Raw genomic sequence first — 20,260 nt, forward strand, 5'->3', positions numbered from 1 at the left:
GAAAGCCTGGACAAGAATAAGCAAGTGGCGCCATCTGTTGGCAAAACCAGAACTAAAACATAATTTCTCTAAAAGCCGAAGGCAAATTTGGATTGGAATTAGGATCGTTAACTAGAACAGAAAGATTTTTATGAATGTGAAATGCCTCTAGAAAATCCAGTTCTCCAATGGAAGATGTTTTTTGAATAATTTTGGCAGCAGAAAAATTGAAAGTGTGATTTTCGGACCAACAATGTTGAGCAACAGAAGACTTCTGTGTTTCCTTTTTTCTAACATATGCCTCATGTTCTTTGACGCGAAATTTTAAGGCTCTCTTAGTTTGGCCAATGTAAATTAAACCGCACTGGCAAGGAATCCTATAAATACCCCAGGAATTCATATCCGGAATGGGGTCCTTGAGTATAGAAGTTGGAATTTTATTGATGGGAGAATAAACAACCCGAAAGTTAAATTTCTGTAAAATATGTGCAACTTTATAGCTAATTGATGGAAAGAAGGGAATGACAACAGAATTTTTATAATCTCCTAAAATAAGAGTGTGGCTTTTAGTGTGTTGAGATGAGAATTTTTTAACTGCTTGATTAATAATGTTGGGTGAAAAGCCCCTGTCAATAGCTATAGCTTTTAAATAATTTAGTTCTTCATCAAGGCCTAGTTTGGAGGAGCAAACTTAAAGAGCACGGAAAACATAGGAATAAAATGAAGCTAACTTTTGTTTAGTCGGTAGTCGGATGACATGATTTAAAGTGTGGTGGAAGGCAAACCGATGAAGGTTTACCGTAAACTGTAGTACTGAAGTTGGATGTGTTACGTGTGACCAGAATGTCGAGAAACAGAAGAGAATTGCAAGTCTCAAGTTCAAAAGTGAACTGAATAGCAGGATCAATAGAATTCATTGTTGAAAGAACTTTATTTAAATCATCTTTATTACCTTCAAACAGTGTAAAAGTATCGTCTACGTAGCGGAACCATGCCGGGAAGTCAATTAGCTATAAAGTTGCACATATTTTGCAGAAATTTAACTTTCGGGTTGTTTATTCTCCCATCAATAAAATTCCAACTTCTATACTCAAGGACCCCATTCCGGATATGAATTTTCCTGGGGTATTTATAGGATTCCTTGCCAGTGCGGTTTAATTTACATTGGCCAAACTAAGAGAGCCTTAAAATTTCGCGTCAAAGAACATGAGGCATATGTTAGAAAAAAGGAAACACAGAAGTCTTCTGTTGCTCAACATTGTTGGTCCGAAAATCACACTTTCAATTTTTCTGCTGCCAAAATTATTCAAAAAACATCTTCCATTGGAGAGCTGGATTTTCTAGAGGCATTTCACATTTATAAAAATCTTTCTGTTCTAGTTAACGATCCTAATTCCAATCCAAATTTGCCTTCGGCTTTTAGAGAAATTATGTTTTAGTTCTGGTTTCGCCAACAGATGGCGCCACTTGCTTATTCTTGTCCAGGCTTTCTTATCTTATCTAATCATTATTTCCTATCTTGTTCATTTGCGGTTTTGCAGCTGAAGATGATGGTTCGGTAAAACCATCGAAACTAGTCCTGTGAAAAATTTTTGTAGGTATAACGCTGATTTTGGTTGTTTGACTTCTGAATTAGTATGTCATATCATGTTACTTGTATTATTCTGCTTCAAACTATCTTCTTGTAATGATTTCAATTAATGATTTCCAGAAACTTCTAATCATAGATTATACAAGAAAATAGATCTCAATATAATTAAATGAATATGGCATACTAGAGGAAGATCTTAATTCTGTTGGCACGTGAAATATATAATGTATTTTATCATTCCGTGTAAACACTTTGTTTTTTCATAGGTACCATTCACAACTTTTGCTGTTTCAGATGGGGTCCCAAATTTTAAAGTTAAATCACAAATGTTCTAACTAGTTTTGACAGGTGTGCTTGTCATTCAACATAAATAGCTCTATTAATGCCTGGTGTATTCTCAATGGCAAGACAGGATTAATACAACATATTAGCAATTATTAATAGCTTCATATTTATTTAAGAGCCAAATGACCACCTTTTCTCTAATTTTACTTTCACAATATAGTACTTTACAACAGTATAAAAGGAATTTCAGCCTATGAAGAAGGGCTGATAATACACTTGACAATTAAATAAACTCAAGAAATAAATTCGAAAGATTCAAAAGATCAAATTTTAAAAAATATGAAAAACAGATTATTAAATCAGCAAAATATAAATTACATTCAATTTCTGCATACATAAGACAAATATTTTAAGCTTTGAGAACAAAATGAAATGACATGAATATAGAATAATAATGTTTTTGTTATTTCCCATATAAAAATTTCACGATAATAATATTCTGCTTTAAAACATTTTATCAGCAAACAAAATAAGCAATAATTGCTGTGATCTTTAACCCATTAGCCGCTGGTTTTGCGTTGACACAACGGTCATAATAAATGCATATATAAATATAACTACCTAAGATATTTTATACCAGCAGATGCTTTTATGCAGGGAAGATTATGAAGGTTATTTCTGTAAAAAAATATTTGCCTTCAACAATCATTTTGTTTATAATAATTAATCTCATACTTTAAGCAAAATTTTCGACCGGGTATATTTGCTGAAAATATTTAACGAAAGAATCGCCGTCTTTATGAGTGATCTACTTTTAGTCAAGGTCACCGTTTATCAGAACATTACATCAGTCAGATGTTTATATTTGCGTTGGGAAGGAAGGGAAAACAGGTGTTGCGCTGAAGCAAACGTCAGCAGGAAATGGGTAGTCAATCTCCTTTTTCACTCATTCCTTTCGATGTTCTGGTTGTTTAAAAATGCCTAGAACGAGGTATCTTACGTTAGAACAAGCCCTTCAAAGATTTTTTGATGAAGAAACAGATGATAATAATGTTAATAATGACCAGAATGAAACTAATGTTGTTGTTCCCCTAGAAATATCAGAGGCTAGTTACGAAGAAGAAAGGGATGACAATGTTTTAAATAATGATATTTTACCAAATGATACTGCTGGGGAAGTTAAAATTCACGTAAGAAGTAAGTTTCAGCCTTCTAAAAGCAGTTATAGTTATACTAAAAAGTTAAAAAAGCAGAAGACTGAAATCTTGAAGTGGATAAAAAAGGAAGTGTTAGTTACGTCTCAGGAAGAACATGAAGAAAGAGATAGAAGAGAAAGTATAAAAGACAAAACACAAGGTAAAACTAGTGCACAGATTTTCGATTTTCTTTTTGGTTTAGACATTTACTGTCTTCTCGTTGAACAGACAAATATATATGCTCAGGAAAAAAAAAAAAAAAAAAAGAGAATTTATTGCATCTGAAGCCTATATGAGAAGATTTATTGGAATATTATTTCTTACAGAATATCATTCTTTACCTCAAGAAAAAATGTATTGATCTTTTGATAAGGACATTTCTGTTTCTGTTGTATGAGAATCAATATCACGTTTGCAGTACAGGAATATGAAGCAGAATTTGCACTTGACAATACTGATAAATTATATATGGTGAGACCGTATCTAAACTTACTAAATATCCCCACGTTTTACTATTGGAAATATAAAGTCTCTTTTAGATTTCAAATGCGAGAATGCATTATTCTTTTTGCAAACTCCTATTGAGAGTGTAGAATTAGCCAGAAATAGATCAGCAACAGGAAGACCTAGTAAATTTAGTATTCAAAAACCATTGCATGGAGATGGTAGACATTTTATCATAAAGTCCATTGATAACAAAAGACTTTGTTGTAAAGAGTACCATAGCCAGATTGTTTATAGATGCAAAGTATGTAATGTAGCTTTATATGGTGATTGTAATCAAGCTTTTCATGCTTGAATCTCTCAAATGAAATAATCTGTATTTGTAAAAGAAATACAATGTATATTTTGATATTGAATTAATTACAAGTAAAGTGATTTGTAGATTTATAAAACGTTATACAGCTAAAAAGTAATCCTGCGCTCTACTCAAAAGAAACATCACACGAGTACAATCCTACTCACTAAACATCCATAGTCTTATTCCGCTGACGTTGCGCGAACGCAACACTCGCTTTTTTCACAGGTAAGAGCATTTTTTTTATTTTCAATGTAAATTTATGTTATAAGTGCTTAATTTAATATTTGTTATTATTTTCATGAGAAAAGAAACATTCCTTGTAGTTTTGGCGGTTAATGGGTTAACAAGATATTTTAATAATTAAGATATAAAAAATTATTTCTGCTCTTGGAAACAAAACAAAAAAAAAAAAAAAAAAAAAAAGAGAGAGAGAGAGAGAAATACCTGAATCACCATGTTCACCTCCACCAGTTTTACCAAGAATACCCCAAACAGGACGCAAGCAAACCAATAAACCATCCAGCCATCCACTTTTTGATCTGATATTTGACATAAAACTAGAAGTCCCTTCCAAATTAATAGGTGATCGCACAGTTGTCAAAGCTGCTGGACTACTAGTAGAGCTACTTAAAGCAGCAGCTCCTTCAACAGAAGTAGAAACTACAGGTGTACTTGTAGATCTGGCAGGAGGAGAAATAATTGCAGTATTTTCTGGAGGTGTGCTGGATGATTTAGAAGAGTCTTCATCTTTGATACACAATAAGCTGTAACAATAGAATGATTCATTACTGTTATATTTTAGCACTAACATGCTTAAAAACAAAACTGCTCTGAAATTTGCAAATGTAGTTTTTTACATCATTATATTTTATTAAATCGGCAATTTAATTTTAAAATGAACATTTCTTAATGTGTGATCTACTATAGTGATAATAGCAATATTCTTCTCTCTTACAATATTTATGTCAAAACATTATTTTTATACAAAACTTTAAACCTTTTAGTCACCCACTCATGTTTTTTTAAATCTTCAGTAATATTCATACAACAAATGTCAAAAAGAAATTGGACTTAAAAAATATCTAAAAAATATAAACTATATTCTAATTTTTGATTCTGCATAACAAGCGATGTGCAAATGTACTGAATATAATTTTGCTTTATAAGGGTTATTATAACAGTATTTTTTAAATGGTCAGGTGCTTTATTTAATAGCCATTAGCCTAGCACTGCTACAAGGGTCATAAGCGGTGACCATTTCATTATGGAAGCACCTAATAGGTAGCCAGCCACCATTGGCTCCTATGTGGGGATGAACAGTTACAACCATGCCTTCTCCAGGATGTGAACCTCGGTATACTGCTATGGCAGTCAGGGTCACTAACCACTATACCAGCTGAGCGGCTACTACAACATTATAAACACTGTAAACTAATGCTCCACATTCTTCTAATAGGTGATAAAGTTCATCAATATATTTGTGACTGACCAACTGTAATATCTTTATTATAAATATAGATTGCCATTGCATATTATCCTACGATGAAGCTAAAGAAAGACTGAAGTAGTTTTAGCATCAGTCTATAATACGAGGGCTATCCAGAAAGTAGATTACGTTTTGGAATAAAAAAATAAACAAAGTATAGGAAACAAATTTTATTATATACAGATGAAAGCCACACTCAAATACTACTTTTCTACATAGTCACCATACAAATTAAGGCATTTATCGTAGCGATGTACGAGCTTGGAAATTCCTTCGTCGAAAAATTCGGCCGCCTGCGCCTTCAACCACTTCGTTACCTCTTCTTGCAGCTGTGCATCGTCATCAAAACGCTGCATAGCCAGCCACTTCTTCATTGCTGGGAATAGGTGGAAGTCGCTCGGTGCCAGGTCGGGACTGTACGGCGGATGAGGAAACAACTCCCACTTAAAAGATTCAAGAACTTTACGAGTGACATTTGCCGTGTGGGGCCGGGCGTTGTCGTGAATCAACAAGATCTTAGAGCTCAACATTCCTCTGCGCTTGTTTTGAATTGCTCTTCTGAGTTTTTGGAGAGTTTGGCAATACCTTTGAGAGTTTATTGTAGTGCCTCTTTCCAGGAAGTCCACCAAAATTACACCTTTTCTGTCCCAAAAAACAGTCGCCATCATCTTCCTTGCCGACATTGTTTGCATGCATTTCTTGGGTTTTTGGGGAGAACTTGTGTGCCCCCACTGCATTGATTGTAATTTCGTTTCACAGTTCACATGTTTCACCCATGTTTCGTCACCAGTAACGATGCGATCGAGTAAAGAGTCACCATCCTTATGGTAAGCGTCCAAAAAGTTCAACGCTGCAGCCATTCGCTGGTTTTTGTGGTCCTCTGTCAAGATTTTTGGAATCCATCTTGCACAAAACTTGTGGTAACCAAGCTTTTCGCTGATGATTTCGTGCAACAAACTTCGCGAAATTTGTGGAAAACTCAAAGAAAGTTCCGTTATTGTGAAATTTCGATTTTCACGGACTTTAGCATCGACTTTTTCGAGAAGTTCGGCGGTCACTATGCTGGGTCTCCCACTTCGATCTTCGTCGTGAACATTGGTTCGGCCATTTTGAAATCTTATGACCCACTGACGCACTCCACCTTCAGTGATAATGTTGTCCCCATAGACTTCACGAAGCTGCGGATAGATTTCTATCGGTTTACAGTTTTTTGCAGTCAGAAACCTTATTACTGAGCGCACCTCGCAGCTCGCGGGATTTTCAATTAACGCAGACATTTCAAACCGTCACAGTATCTGAACGGAGCACAGCACGAACCTCTCACTAGCACGGCTAGATGCAGACTGAGCTGCGCAACGCTCTGACCCCAAGATGGCCGCGCTAGCCCCGCCCCTAGCGGACACAGACGGAAACGTAATCTACTTCCTGGATGGCCCTCGTATATTAGGCCACTACAGATGACAATTAAAGAAGATAATTAATAAAAAATAAAAGAAGATTCCCAACTAAAGATTAGAGAAAATAATCAAGGGTGATAAAATGTGTGAAAAATAAATATTTTATGAATGATTATGTAACTTAAGTTTCCAATTATACCATGTTAATGGCACTTCTTAAAAAAATTAATTTTTATTTACAATTTATTTTTTACTTGCAGGTTCTTTCTTAATGCATATTTCTATTTCTTCAAATTTTAATAAATCTTTCATAACAATTTTTTCTAAACAGTAGACCATGAGATAACTTTTGATAGGTTGTGACATTTGAAAGCTTTTGTTTTCTTATGCAGTTATATATACTTATTTAAAATTATGGTACTTGTTGGTTAACCAGTAGTTTATATACCACAAGCAATCTGTTGGTGCCTTTTGATGATGAATTTTTTATTTCCAATGATTATTGTTTGGCAGCTGAATTCAAAATGGCATCAAAACAGATTATTATTCTCTGCAGGTCTCTGACTCCATGTAGACTCTGGTAAATAATAGTATCCTTAAACCAATCTTAGGACATTGCTGCTTATTTCTCCATTTTGCTGATCCCAACAGGCACATCATTATTTACACGAGACTGTTGGTCTCAGGACAGAAGTTGATATTAAAGTTTTAAAAGAAAACCATCTCCCCCCTCCAAAAAAATAACAGAACATAAACAAAATAAAAATACCAACTCTGGAAAAGAATCTGAAACAGCTTCATGGGTTACTGAAAGCTAAAAAAAAAAAAACTGTATTGAGTCACTGATGATATTTTGGTGATGTATGAGTGGGTACCAGATAGCCAACAAATACTAAAATTACTAATTAATTTAGAATGATCAACTAATTTTTGATCAAGCGACCCAGACAGGAAAGTGATGTAGCACATTTGGCTTACTTATACACCAAATGTAGTACTCATTTAATGCACTGCCAAATGTATATATGTGTATACATACAATATAATTTCACTGCCTAAAATTCCATAAGTGGGATAAGTTGGCGCCAAACTATTTTGGCCTTCAAAATTTGGCGAATTTTTTAGGTACTAAAAAGTACTAAAATGTGATTTTTAAATGTGAACAGAATAGTAACTTTTAAGTTTTGCAGTAGTGAAATGCCGTTATTTTATGTAAACAGAATAGTAAAATGAGATGATAAAATACTAGATGAGTAAAACAAGTCTAACAGCTTTGCAAGTAAAAGAATAGTCTTATATATATGTAATTCATCATAAAATAGTAGAATGAACAATTCTTGTAAATAATTATTGAGTAAGCAAATGCATACACTTATCAGATCAGAGCACTGCGAAGTCAGTTTTACACGTAAACAGAATAGCAAATTATGCGTATTCAGCATCATAAACTAACTAAAATATTCAAGTTACTATCGTTATTCCACATCTTTTGATTGCCATATGCAAGAAACAAAACTAAAAACTAAAACTGAATAAAATTAAATGAAAACATTCATAAATTATAATTTTCATGTCATATGAAATCCAACATTCTCCCACCAACAACAGCCTAATCTTCTGCAAATATTTATATAAATATAATATTAAACAGTAAAACTTTTAAAAACAAACACAGTATTATTAATTCGCGCTCTTACAGTTACCGAAATAAAGCTTTAGGTTTGCCACAAGAAAACATACAGCCAGAAACCACAACCAAATTAAAATCGCACCAAATAAAAAACTCTCGCCAAGGTTAGCGCTCACCCCGATTATGGAATTTTAACTATTTCACTTATATATAGTATTGATTTATGTTATAAGAATGTTCATATGTAATACTGTGTTATTCAAAATATCTTGTAACAAAAGAAAATAATATGTACTGAACAACAGGCCTTGTATGCCAATGTAACTGATTTCCACAGAAATGACGTTCAATTCCGTACGGCACAAACTAGGATGGATGTCATCTTCACGGTGTATAGTGATACTGACTGCTATACTGAAAGGCCTGGTTTCGAATCCCAGAGAAGGCATGGATGTAATTTATCCATCCCTTCATAAAAGGCAACAGTAGCCCACCTGTTAGTTGCCTCCATAATAAACAGATCATCGCTTCCTGCCTTAGTAGTGGCCAGAAGCTAGAGCCTATAAACAGCTAGAGCCCACTGCTAGAACAAAAAAAATCTGAAAGCTTTCAAATTTTACATTACGCCCAAAGGGGCAGTTTGTTATTGTTTTGTGTGTTATTTTTATTAATTAAATATCATGTTCTTTGCACTTAAGCCATAAAATTCAATTCAACAGCAATACTACAAAATATTTAAAAAGACCGTTAGAATTTCTGATATACAGTCTCACATGCTGGAGTTAAAAATGTTTTTTCTTTTCGCTGTACAGTGTTCCCATTGCTCGCTTTGAAATCGTCGACTTTGTTTATCGAAAATTCGTTATAGTTTTACAAAATAGGAAAGAGACAATATAAGAAATTCCAAATTTGGTCTTCTAGATGCCCATATACAAAAAGAGGACTACTTTATTCAAAATTTGATGTGTCTATGTTCCGTTGTTTTTTCACAGTGCGAGAAACATACATACATTCATGCAGATTCTTCATTGTTTAATTTCTTTAAATACAATGTAGGGATCTAATATTTGGTAGGAAGAATTTGAAAAGTGAAACGTCGTTTTTAGTGAACCACGCAAAATGCCAAAACAAAATTAATATCCCTTCTGGGCAAATTGCCCATTTGGGCTAAGGAAAGAAAAGAGGGGTGGAAAACTAATTATTTAATCATCATACATATTTCTTTACTACAGTCAAAAGTCGTTAATCCGGACTCGTCGGGACTTCGGCGATTCCGGATTATCGATTTTTCCGGATTATAGATCATCAGTTTAAATCTCGAAAGATGGCATGCAGAAATTCTAAAATTAAAAATATGAAACCGTAATTTATGAAATAAAGAACAATTATGATCTAAAGGGTATCAAAATTTGCAAAAAGAAAAAGCTTAATATTTATTTGTTTACTTAAATAAACATTTCTTTCAATGTAAGTTGTTTAAGTTTTGCTTCGTTTCATGTGATAATACTTTCTCTTTAATTCTATTAAACAGACATAATTTCTTGTTCAGTTACAAAGTTCCGCTGTTCAAGTCCTATAATTGCTGTATCAAGAACACCGACTAATTTGTCAATCGGAATTTTTTCGTTTTCAATAACCTCTGTTACTTTTCTTCGCTATCGGAAGCGAATTATAATGACGAGGAACTTGTTTTAAATCATATCAAAGACGGAGCATATCGAGATGAAATACTACATTTGGTAAGGAATTATAAGCCAAATAAAATAAAAACATCTGATCTTCAATTATAAGCCAAATAAAATAAAAACATCTGCCCTGAAGATAAGGATAGTGCTGACAGAAACTTCCAGTTCATTATGCGCCCGCCGCGCGGCGTTCCCCCCGCCGAGCAGCGTGAAATTGATAAACAGATTTCGGATTTCAAAACATACTTTCGCTTTAGATCCTTTACATATTAACAAATATATATCGGAAATTCTATTTGATATAATCGAAAGTTTAAGCTTACTTTTATAAAATTGCTCTTACAGTCTGCAAAAAGTAATAAGCCAGATCCAATTCGAAAATTAAGGAACAACGCAATCATCAACATTAACTGAAATAGATAATTAGATAATTTTAGCTTATACGTCCTTTATACATAAAACGTGCACGCGAAAACGTATTCTGCACTTGCGCACATTCATATGCGCAGTCGTAAAAGGTCTTACGCGCACGCGTAAACGCCTATGTGCATGTGTCAACGCGGCGCATGCGCAGAAAGTTTTTAGTTTTGAGGTCCGGATTATAGATCATTCCGAATTATGGGTGTCCGAATTAACGACTTTTGACTGTATCACATTAATTTTTGCATGTCTTTTTTTCTTCTTTTGAGCAATTATGTGCATGTGAGTTGTCATAAGTTGTAATCATATATAAGTGGGTTATAATGCTAAAAGGTTTGGGAAACATTTCTCTATAATATATCAAAAATACTTCTTGATATATTACATGCTTATTAAAGATACATAATTATAGTAAATGATATAAACTAAAAGGTTATTGAGTGAAATAAAGTCCCCACAACTCTGGTTTCCATTACAAATCATTGTTACTGAATGAAATTTAGGACATTCACAACCTATCTGCTTGGATACAAAAGTAAAGCTTGAATAAAAGCTAGTAGAAGCTTGAATATACAGCATTCAACCAACCAGAATATTTTAGAATTTTGTTAAACAAAAAAATTATGCAAATGAGAGACTTTTAAAGACATCATAAAGCACACATACGATTATTAATCAGAATCCTGCTTACATTTTCTAATATATAAATACAATTACATCGTTCTCTTTCAGAAGACATGCCTCCCCTGCATCATTATATTCATTGCATTATTCTAAGACTTCAGCCTTCAAACAGTACATTTTTCTATCAAATTACTTTTGAAAACAGTAACTATTGCCAGACTGTAATTTAGCACCAATAACGGATACATGTAACATCACAAGCATAAGATATTTATTATGCCTTAATGTAAGCTCAATTAATTCTTGATAAGCTGGTTTAGTTTCTGTGAAAGGGAACATGGTGCTACTTTGGTAGACGGTTGCACGGATTTTGGCGATTTTTTGGCGATTTTCCTTTGACGAGTAATACAACTTATGGTAAACCCATTGCTGGATAAGTTATTTATGGTAACCGATACTTTGTTGTCATTTTATTTAAAAAATAATGCGTTTTATTGTGCATAAATTCCATGTTTAAAATATTATTTACGGCTTTTAAATATTAAAAATCAATTTAATTTTGCATTTTTATTTGAAATAAAAATTTTATTGTTTATCATATTTTATGAAATTTTATGTTGTGGATGATGTAATCAATGACGTCACCTTACTTTGAAAGTAATTCGTTTTAATATGTATAAATTTAATCTAATGTTTTAAACATTATTTATGGCTCTTAAATATTAAAATACAATTTAATTTTGCATTTTTAAAAAAATTATTTTATTATGTATGAATTTTTAAATAATTTTAATTCTAGCCGTGATGTAATAAGCTCTCTGATTGGTTATAGAATATTTGTGCATTAACGAGCTGTAATCAGCTCCCTGATTGGTTACTGACAATTTGTGCATTTCCGCGCCGTTTTAAAATTTAATTCATATCTTCGAATTCCTTCAAAGATGTCTTCAAAGATGTTATCTAAATTATGATTCTGAATTTTTTGTGGTACAATAAATATTAGGTTAAATACTCAAAAAAATGTAAGTACATATTTTTCTTTTATTTTATAATTGTATACTTCAATTTTTGTTAAAAAAATTAATACACTATTTTCAGAAATTGCTGAGATAATTATTGTCCATATGTTTTAATGTTAATTATATTCTATGTAACATATTTTAAAGTATCTGAATTTAATAATGCAGTCAAAAGTCGTTAATCCGGACTCGTCGGGACTTCGGCGATTCCGGATTATAGATCATTAGTTTAAATCTGGTAAGATGGCATGCAGAAATTACAAAATTAAAAATATGAAACCGTAATTTATGAAATAAAGAACAATTATGATCTAAAGGGTAACAAAATTTACAAAACAAAAAGCTTAATATTTATTTGTTTACTTTATTAAACATTTCTTTCAATGTAAGTTGTTTAAGTTGCTTCATTTCATGTGATAATACTTTCTATTTAATTCTATTAAACAGACATAATTTCTTGTTTAGTTACAAAGTTCCGCTGTTTAAGTCCTATAATTGCTGTGTCGAGAATACCGACTAATTTGTCAATCGAAATGTTTTCGTTTTCAATAACCTCTGTCACTTTCTTCACTATCGGAAGCGAATTATAATGACGAGGAACTTGATTTAAATCATATCAAAGACGGTGTATATCCAGATGAAATACTAAATTCAGTAAGGAATTATAAGCCAAATAAAATAAAAACATCTGCCCTGAAGATAAGGATAGTGCTGACAGATCAACTCCCAATTCATTGCGCGCCGCCACATTTCTGTCCCCCCCCCCTGCCGCAGAGCAGCGTGAAATTGATAAACAGATTTCTGATTTCAAAACATACTTTCGCTTTGTAGATCTTTTACATATTAGTAAATATATATCGGAAATTCTATTTGACATAATCGAACGTTCAAGCTTACTTTTATAAAATTACTCTAACAGTCTGCAAAAAATAATAAGCCGGATCCAATTTGAAGATTAAGGAACAACGCAATCTGCAACATTAACTGAATTAGATAATTTTAGCTTAGTTTATACCGTCCGTTATACATTAAACGCGCATGCGTAAACGTATTCTGCGCTTGCGCACACCCATATTCGCTGCCGTAAAGGTCTTACGCGCAGGCGTAAATGCCTATGCGCATGCGTCAAATCGACGCATGCGCAGAAAGTTTCTAACTTTGAGGTCCGGATTATAGATCATTCCGGATTATGGGTGTCCGAATTAACGACTTTAGACTGTATTCTAATTCTTTTAAATGTTGGTAGGATGGTTTTTAATTCGATATTCAATTTCAGTAATATTTTAATCTAATTAAACGTTGGCCCAATGTTTTTATAGCAGTGTTTTTATTCTCTTCTTTGCTATATGAAAGTAATAATAACCTAACTTTAGTATTTTATACTCATAGTAAATGTATTTATTTACACTTGCCTGCCATCTTAGAAAACGACATTTTCAACAAAAAATTAATCCATTACTTTTAACAATATTTATTTATTTATTTATTATTATTATTTTATTTTTTTTTTTTAAGTTTCGAAAAACTATGCGTAAAAACAGCGTTTTTCAAGATGGCTGACGTTTGTAAAAATCGCGCCAACAATTGCGCCAATGTAAATCGCCAAAAATCCGTGCAACCATCTACCAAAGTAGCACCGGGAACATAAGTTAATGGCTATTTATCTGTTTTTACCTCACATTTTGAAAAAAAAAAAAAAAGAAAGAAAGTTTAAGACATGCTTTCTGCTTCCAGTGGAGTATTTTCAAACTTGGCATGAAGTCGCATTAATGAGCATAATATACAGCATTACTTAAAAATAGATTAAAAAACTGTGATACAATAAGAAAAATTATAAACAATTTAAATTTTTATATAGTACATCCACAACTTGAATCTGTTGGGTAAAAGTATATTTACGGGTGCCCCTTGCTGAAAAGTGGCAATTTTTGGAGGTGCAAGGATATTGAGTTTGTACAATTCTTTGATTTGTTATTTTGACTTTGTGTAGCAGCGATTTTAGTGCCAAAAGTCGCCGCAACACAAAGACAAAATAATAAGTCAAAGAATTGCACAAACTTGGTATCCATGTACACACTGACCTATTTTCACTTTAAAGAAACATCACAGAGTTCCACAAACAAGGCATTGCGCACTCCCTTTATTTTATCCATGTACACGTCAACCTACTTTCACTTAAAAAACATCAGAGGATTGCACACTCCCTTGACTTTGTCCATGTACGCATCGATATATTTTCACTTAAAATGTCAACGGAGCACCCAATTCTAGGCAAAAGTATATTTACGGAACATTCAACTACTCAGGTTACCATAAATGAAACAACTGCTGATCTTTGGAATATGTTAACAGGTAGTTTGGCGACATTTTGGAGGTGATAAAGGTTACTACCTAGGACTTTGGGAATAATGTGAGAAGTACTCAGTTCGGATTACGCATTATTTTGTGTGAGGGAAATGAGAGATCATGAGATATGTCATGTGACATTAATGGACAAATCACTGTTCTTTAATCGGAAAAGGGGGTCTATTTGTAAAAATATCTGCTGTACTTTATAGCAGTAGTTTCATTCTATGTTCTGTGAAACAGTGTTGTTTAATATTTGGATCCCATGGCCGTATATAAAGTAAATCCGAAATTTTTATTGCGTTTATGTGTAATTGAAAAGAATTGCTTAACTGTGGATAAGTATGAATGTCCAATATGTGGGAATGAAATGAGATTGTGTGAAAGGAAGGATATTACAGATAGTTTGAATGGCAGTGCAAGAAACCTGGTGAAAATGGACATTTTGTGATCCGCCATGCACTCAAGATTTTGTAGAAGATTAGGTAAGTTAGTATTTTTAATTATTTAAGGATATTATTTTTATGCATTGTTCTAAATGTAAGGAGTAAATAAATTAATATAGTATTATTGGAAAATTGTTATTAGCAATGATTTAGTTTAAAGTAATTAGGATTGTAAGCTAATTTTTATTAATTTAATGTATGTGCTTATTTATATTTTAAGTAGTGTTTTTTAATTTAATGATCGTGATTTTGAGAGTTATATGTTTGTAGTATTTTGGAATACGTTTGAGTAGAAGTAAATGTGCATGGAAAGAATTTAAGTATTTGACAAAGTATTTGTAAAGTATTTGTTTTGTTATAAATTCGTTGGTGACATTTATAATAGATAATTTAGAGGTAAAAGTTTTTGGATATTTTATTTATTTTATATGTGCAAATGTCCATCCTTGGAAAAGGTATATACTTTTTCGCGATCAGGTAATTTCATATATGTCCTTTTTACCGAATTTAAAGATTCACAAAATTTTCATGAAATTTTTCTAATTTATGAGAAAAAAGCAGTGTATACGGATATAGTGAAGAGTGTGCGCAATGCCATTTTTGTGCAATTCTATGATGTTTTTTTAAGTAAAAATAAGTCGACGTGTACATGGTTTAATTATATTTTAATTAAATGATAGTTATTTTGTGAATTATATATTTGTAGCAATTTGGTATACGTTTGAGTGGAAGTAAACGTGCATGGAAATAATTTCAATATTTGACACTAAGTATTTGTAACCATTTTTAATGTTTTGTTATGAATTCGTTGGTGACGTTTATAATAGATAATTTAGAGGTAAAAGTTTTTGGATATTTTATTTATATTATACATGGAAATGTTCATCCTTGGATAGGGTCTATACTTTTTCGCGATCAGGTAATTTCATATATGTGCTTTTTACCGAGTTTAAAGATTCACAAAATTTTCCTGCAAATTTTTGTAATTTATGAGAAAATAGCAGTGTAGATGGATAAAGTCAAGAGTGTGCGCAATGCCCTTTTTGTGCAATTCTGGGATGTTTTTTTAAGTAAAAATAAGTCGACGTGTACATGGTTACTGTGTATGTATGATTTTGAAAAACACCGCAAGGAGTTTGCGATTCTGCACTTTTTCTCAATTTTGCAGTTAATATTTGTCATGATTAAGCAGTTTTGTTCCATAAAATTTCTAGCATAAGTGTAATTCGGCTAGCAGATTGTTGGAAAAAGTGTTGAGTAAATAAAAAGAAAAGAAACATGTCTTTACTTCGTGAAGACAAAATGGTGGAAAAAAAAAATAGGGGGTTGCTGTAGCAGAGTTGGTCGCCAAATTTTCGCCAAAAAAATCACCAAGTTACCATAATCCAAAGATCAACCGAAACAACAACTTGGCGATAAACAAAACAACAACTTGGCGATAAATGAAATAATAACTTCGCGATAATACAAGGGGTATCCTTCAGTCTACTCTAACCACCTGTTGATTACCTAATCAAAGAAAGAGTAATTCATTTCTTCAAACTTCTACTAGTATGGTTGGCACAAATTTATTAACTTTCTGGTCTGCCAGCTTTCACAAACAAAATTTCATAAACTGTTAAAGTTTTTTTACTTTTATATGTTTAAAGCCTATGAAAATATGTTGGTTTTTATGTCTGAAATGCATTTTTTTTTTTTAATCTTATGTAATTTTAAATGTAAGTTTTTGATAACAAATAAAGTTACTGTTTTCATGATTTTAGACCTGAAATTTCCTTCCATTCATTTGGCTTTTCTATTGTGAATTGCATTTTCGATATGCTTAACTATCTAAAATTTTCACATAACCAGCATTTAGCATTTCCTGAGCTTTCCAGATAGCTGAGCTTTTATTGTACGCTATTAAAATAATTAAAAAAAATGTAGATTTAATTTTAATTTAAACTTTTATTAATATTTTCCCCATATATTCCCCAAATGTCATAACAGAAGAATATTCAAATTAAATATTTCATATTATGAATATAACTACCCATGATATGGGCAGCTGAAAGAATTCACAGAAATAACTATTTTTAAAGTTTTCAGAGACTGCATAAGATTTTAAGTTATGATATAATGTAACAAACCTTTGCTGAAAATCTTCCCTTTCACTACTGCTACACATGATACCCAAGGAACCTGGAGAAGTAAGACTGCTTTCCAATGAGCTGGGGGTTTCAGCTTTGGGAATAGTAGCAGACATTGTTCACTGCTGAATCAGATGCGATTCATCTGTACCATAAAGTACAAAACATGATATAAAATGATGAAAAAATAATCTATAACAATGTATGATCAATATGAATAGATAACATACAACACTAAAAACACAGGAATCTTGCAAGGAAAAATACTAAAAACCCATACACATTTTTTCATGTTGAGTCTAAATAAAAATCACTAGCATAAATTATACATTAGCTCATAACTGAACTGATATTTTATACATTTTAATTGGTTGAAATGCTAAATTTTTAAAATGTAGAACATTATATATATATATATAAACTATACCAAACTACTCTAAATAAGCCTACATTTTTAGTGCAGAAGGGTAACAACTGAATATTAGGTTCTTTTCCATCATACAACAGCACATGCCAATTTTCCACAGAAAGATATATGTAATAACATTGGCTTCTGCCCACTGTTAAATTAAATATGTTGCTTTTATAGCTTATAAGAGTGTTCTTCTTTTCAAAGCAGTGCCATTTACAAGTTTTTAAAGAGTATCATTATATTACATTCTCTGTTTATTTAAGTAAATAACCTAATAAATATACTGCTAATATTCAAACCATAGTTGAAATCAGTCAATGAATAAAGTATGTGGGGATGTTTCCTGACTAGAAGTATTATGTTTGTGAATATATCTTTCTAGAGAAAATTGTTTAGATTGTTAAGACAAAATAACACGCCGAATAAATACTAATTCAGAAGTCAAACAACAAAAATCAGCGTTATACCTACAAAATTTTCACAGGACTAGTTTCGATGGTTTTACCGAACCATCATCTTCAGCTGCAAAACCGCAAATGAACAAGATAGGAAATAATGATTAGATAAGATAAGAAAGCCTGGACAAGAATAAGCAAGTGGCGCCATCTGTTGGCGAAACCAGAACTAAAACATAATTTCTCTAAAAGCCGAAGGCAAATTTGGATTGGAATTGGGATCGTTAACTAGAACAGAAAGATTTTTATGAATGTGAAATGCCTCTAGAAAATCCAGTTCTCCAATGGAAGATGTTTTTTGAATAATTTTGGCAGCAGAAAAATTGAAAGTGTGATTTTCGGACCAACAATGTTGAGCAACAGAAGACTTCTGTGTTTCCTTTTTTCTAACATATGCCTCATGTTCTTTGACGCGAAATTTTAAGGCTCTCCTAGTTTGGCCAATGTAAATTAAACCACACTGGCAAGGAATCCTATAAATACCCCAGGAATTCATATCCGGAATGGGGTCCTTGAGTATAGAAGTTGGAATTTTATTGATGGGAGAATAAACAACCCGAAAGTTAAACTTCTGCAAAATATGTGCAACTTTATAGCTAATTGATGGAAAGAAGGGAATGACAACAGAATTTTTATAATCTCCTAAAATAAGAGTGTGGCTTTTAGTGTGTTGAGATGAGAATTTTTTAACTGCTTGATTAATAATGTTGGGTGAAAAGCCCCTGTCAATAGCTATTGCTTTTAAATAATTTAGTTCTTCATCAAGGGCTAGTTTGGAGGAGCAAACTTGAAGAGCACGGAAAACATAGGAATAAAATGAAGCTAACTTTTGTTTAGTCGGATGACATGATTTAAAGTGTGGTGGAAGGCAAACCGATGAAGGTTTACGGTAAACTGTAGTACTGAAGTTGGATGTGTTACGTGTGACCAGAATGTCGAGAAACGGAAGAGAATTGCAAGTCTCAAGTTCAAAAGTGAACTGAATAGCAGGATCAATAGAATTCATTGTTGAAAGAACTTTATTTAAATCATCTTTATTACCTTCAAACAGGGTAAAAGTATCGTCTACGTAGCGGAACCATGCCGGGAAGTTTAAAGTTTCAAACAATTTTGATTCATAATAATGCATGTAGATATCAGCCAGGATGGGACTGAGGGGGCTTCCCATGGCTAATCCCTCAGTTTGCTTGTAATATTTATTTTGGAAAACAAAATGTGTTTGTTTCAAACAGAGTTGAGTGAGAGAAATTAGCTCATCAATTTCGATGCAAGAGAAATGAAATTCGCGAAGTCTGGTTTCTAGACATCTTAATGCACCCTCCACTGGGACATTGGTGAATAATGATTTTACATCAAAAGAAACCATGAGTAAATTACTAGGAGAAATGTTTTTAACCAAAATGTTTGGAGAAATGTTTAGCAAACTGAGGGATTAGCCATGGGAAGCCCCCTCAGTCCCATCCTGGCTGATATCTACATGCATTATTATGAATCAAAATTGTTTGAAACTTTAAACTTCCCGGCATGGTTCCGCTACGTAGACGATACTTTTACCCTGTTTGAAGGTAATAAAGATGATTTAAATAAAGTTCTTTCAACAATGAATTCTATTGATCCTGCTATTCAGTTCACTTTTGAACTTGAGACTTGCAATTCTCTTCCGTTTCTCGACATTCTGGTCACACGTAACACATCCAACTTCAGTACTACAGTTTACCGTAAACCTTCATCGGTTTGCCTTCCACCACACTTTAAATCATGTCATCCGACTAAACAAAAGTTAGCTTCATTTTATTCCTATGTTTTCCGTGCTCTTCAAGTTTGCTCCTCCAAACTAGCCCTTGATGAAGAACTAAATTATTTAAAAGCAATAGCTATTGACAGGGGCTTTTCACCCAACATTATTAATCAAGCAGTTAAAAAATTCTCATCTCAACACACTAAAAGCCACACTCTTATTTTAGGAGATTATAAAAATTCTGTTGTCATTCCCTTCTTTCCATCAATTAGCTATAAAGTTGCACATATTTTGCAGAAGTTTAACTTTCGGGTTGTTTATTCTCCCATCAATAAAATTCCAACTTCTATACTCAAGGACCCCATTCCGGATATGAATTCCTGGGGTATTTATAGGATTCCTTGCCAGTGTGGTTTAATTTACATTGGCCAAACTAGGAGAGCCTTAAAATTTCGCGTCAAAGAACATGAGGCATATGTTAGAAAAAAGGAAACACAGAAGTCTTCTGTTGCTCAACATTGTTGGTCCGAAAATCACACTTTCAATTTTTCTGCTGCCAAAATTATTCAAAAAACATCTTCCATTGGAGAACTGGATTTTCTAGAGGCATTTCACATTCA

The 20,260-nt window shown here is 32.7% G+C and overlaps 1 protein-coding gene across 3 annotated transcripts in view; it reads right to left on the reverse strand.

The window, feature by feature from the left end:
- Window positions 1-20,260, reverse strand: part of LOC118191684 (mitogen-activated protein kinase kinase kinase 13-like) — a 95,716-nt gene that overhangs the window by 39,544 nt on the left and 35,912 nt on the right. For all 3 annotated transcript variants that reach the window (XM_035362520.2, XM_085819489.1, XM_085819488.1), the window contains exons 2-3: window positions 17,036-17,180; window positions 4,298-4,617 (exon numbers count right to left, since the gene is read on the reverse strand). In XM_035362520.2, coding sequence (XP_035218411.1) covers window positions 4,298-4,617; window positions 17,036-17,151 — 436 coding nt within the window. In that variant the 5' untranslated portion in view covers window positions 17,152-17,180. The remainder of the gene's footprint in view (window positions 1-4,297; window positions 4,618-17,035; window positions 17,181-20,260) is intronic.

The sequence above is a fragment of the Stegodyphus dumicola genome, chromosome 6, assembly GCF_044657685.1.
Source record: "Stegodyphus dumicola isolate Sdum_Otavi_A_Nest chromosome 6, ASM4465768v1".
In the NCBI taxonomy this organism is placed as follows: Eukaryota; Metazoa; Arthropoda; class Arachnida; order Araneae; family Eresidae; genus Stegodyphus; species Stegodyphus dumicola.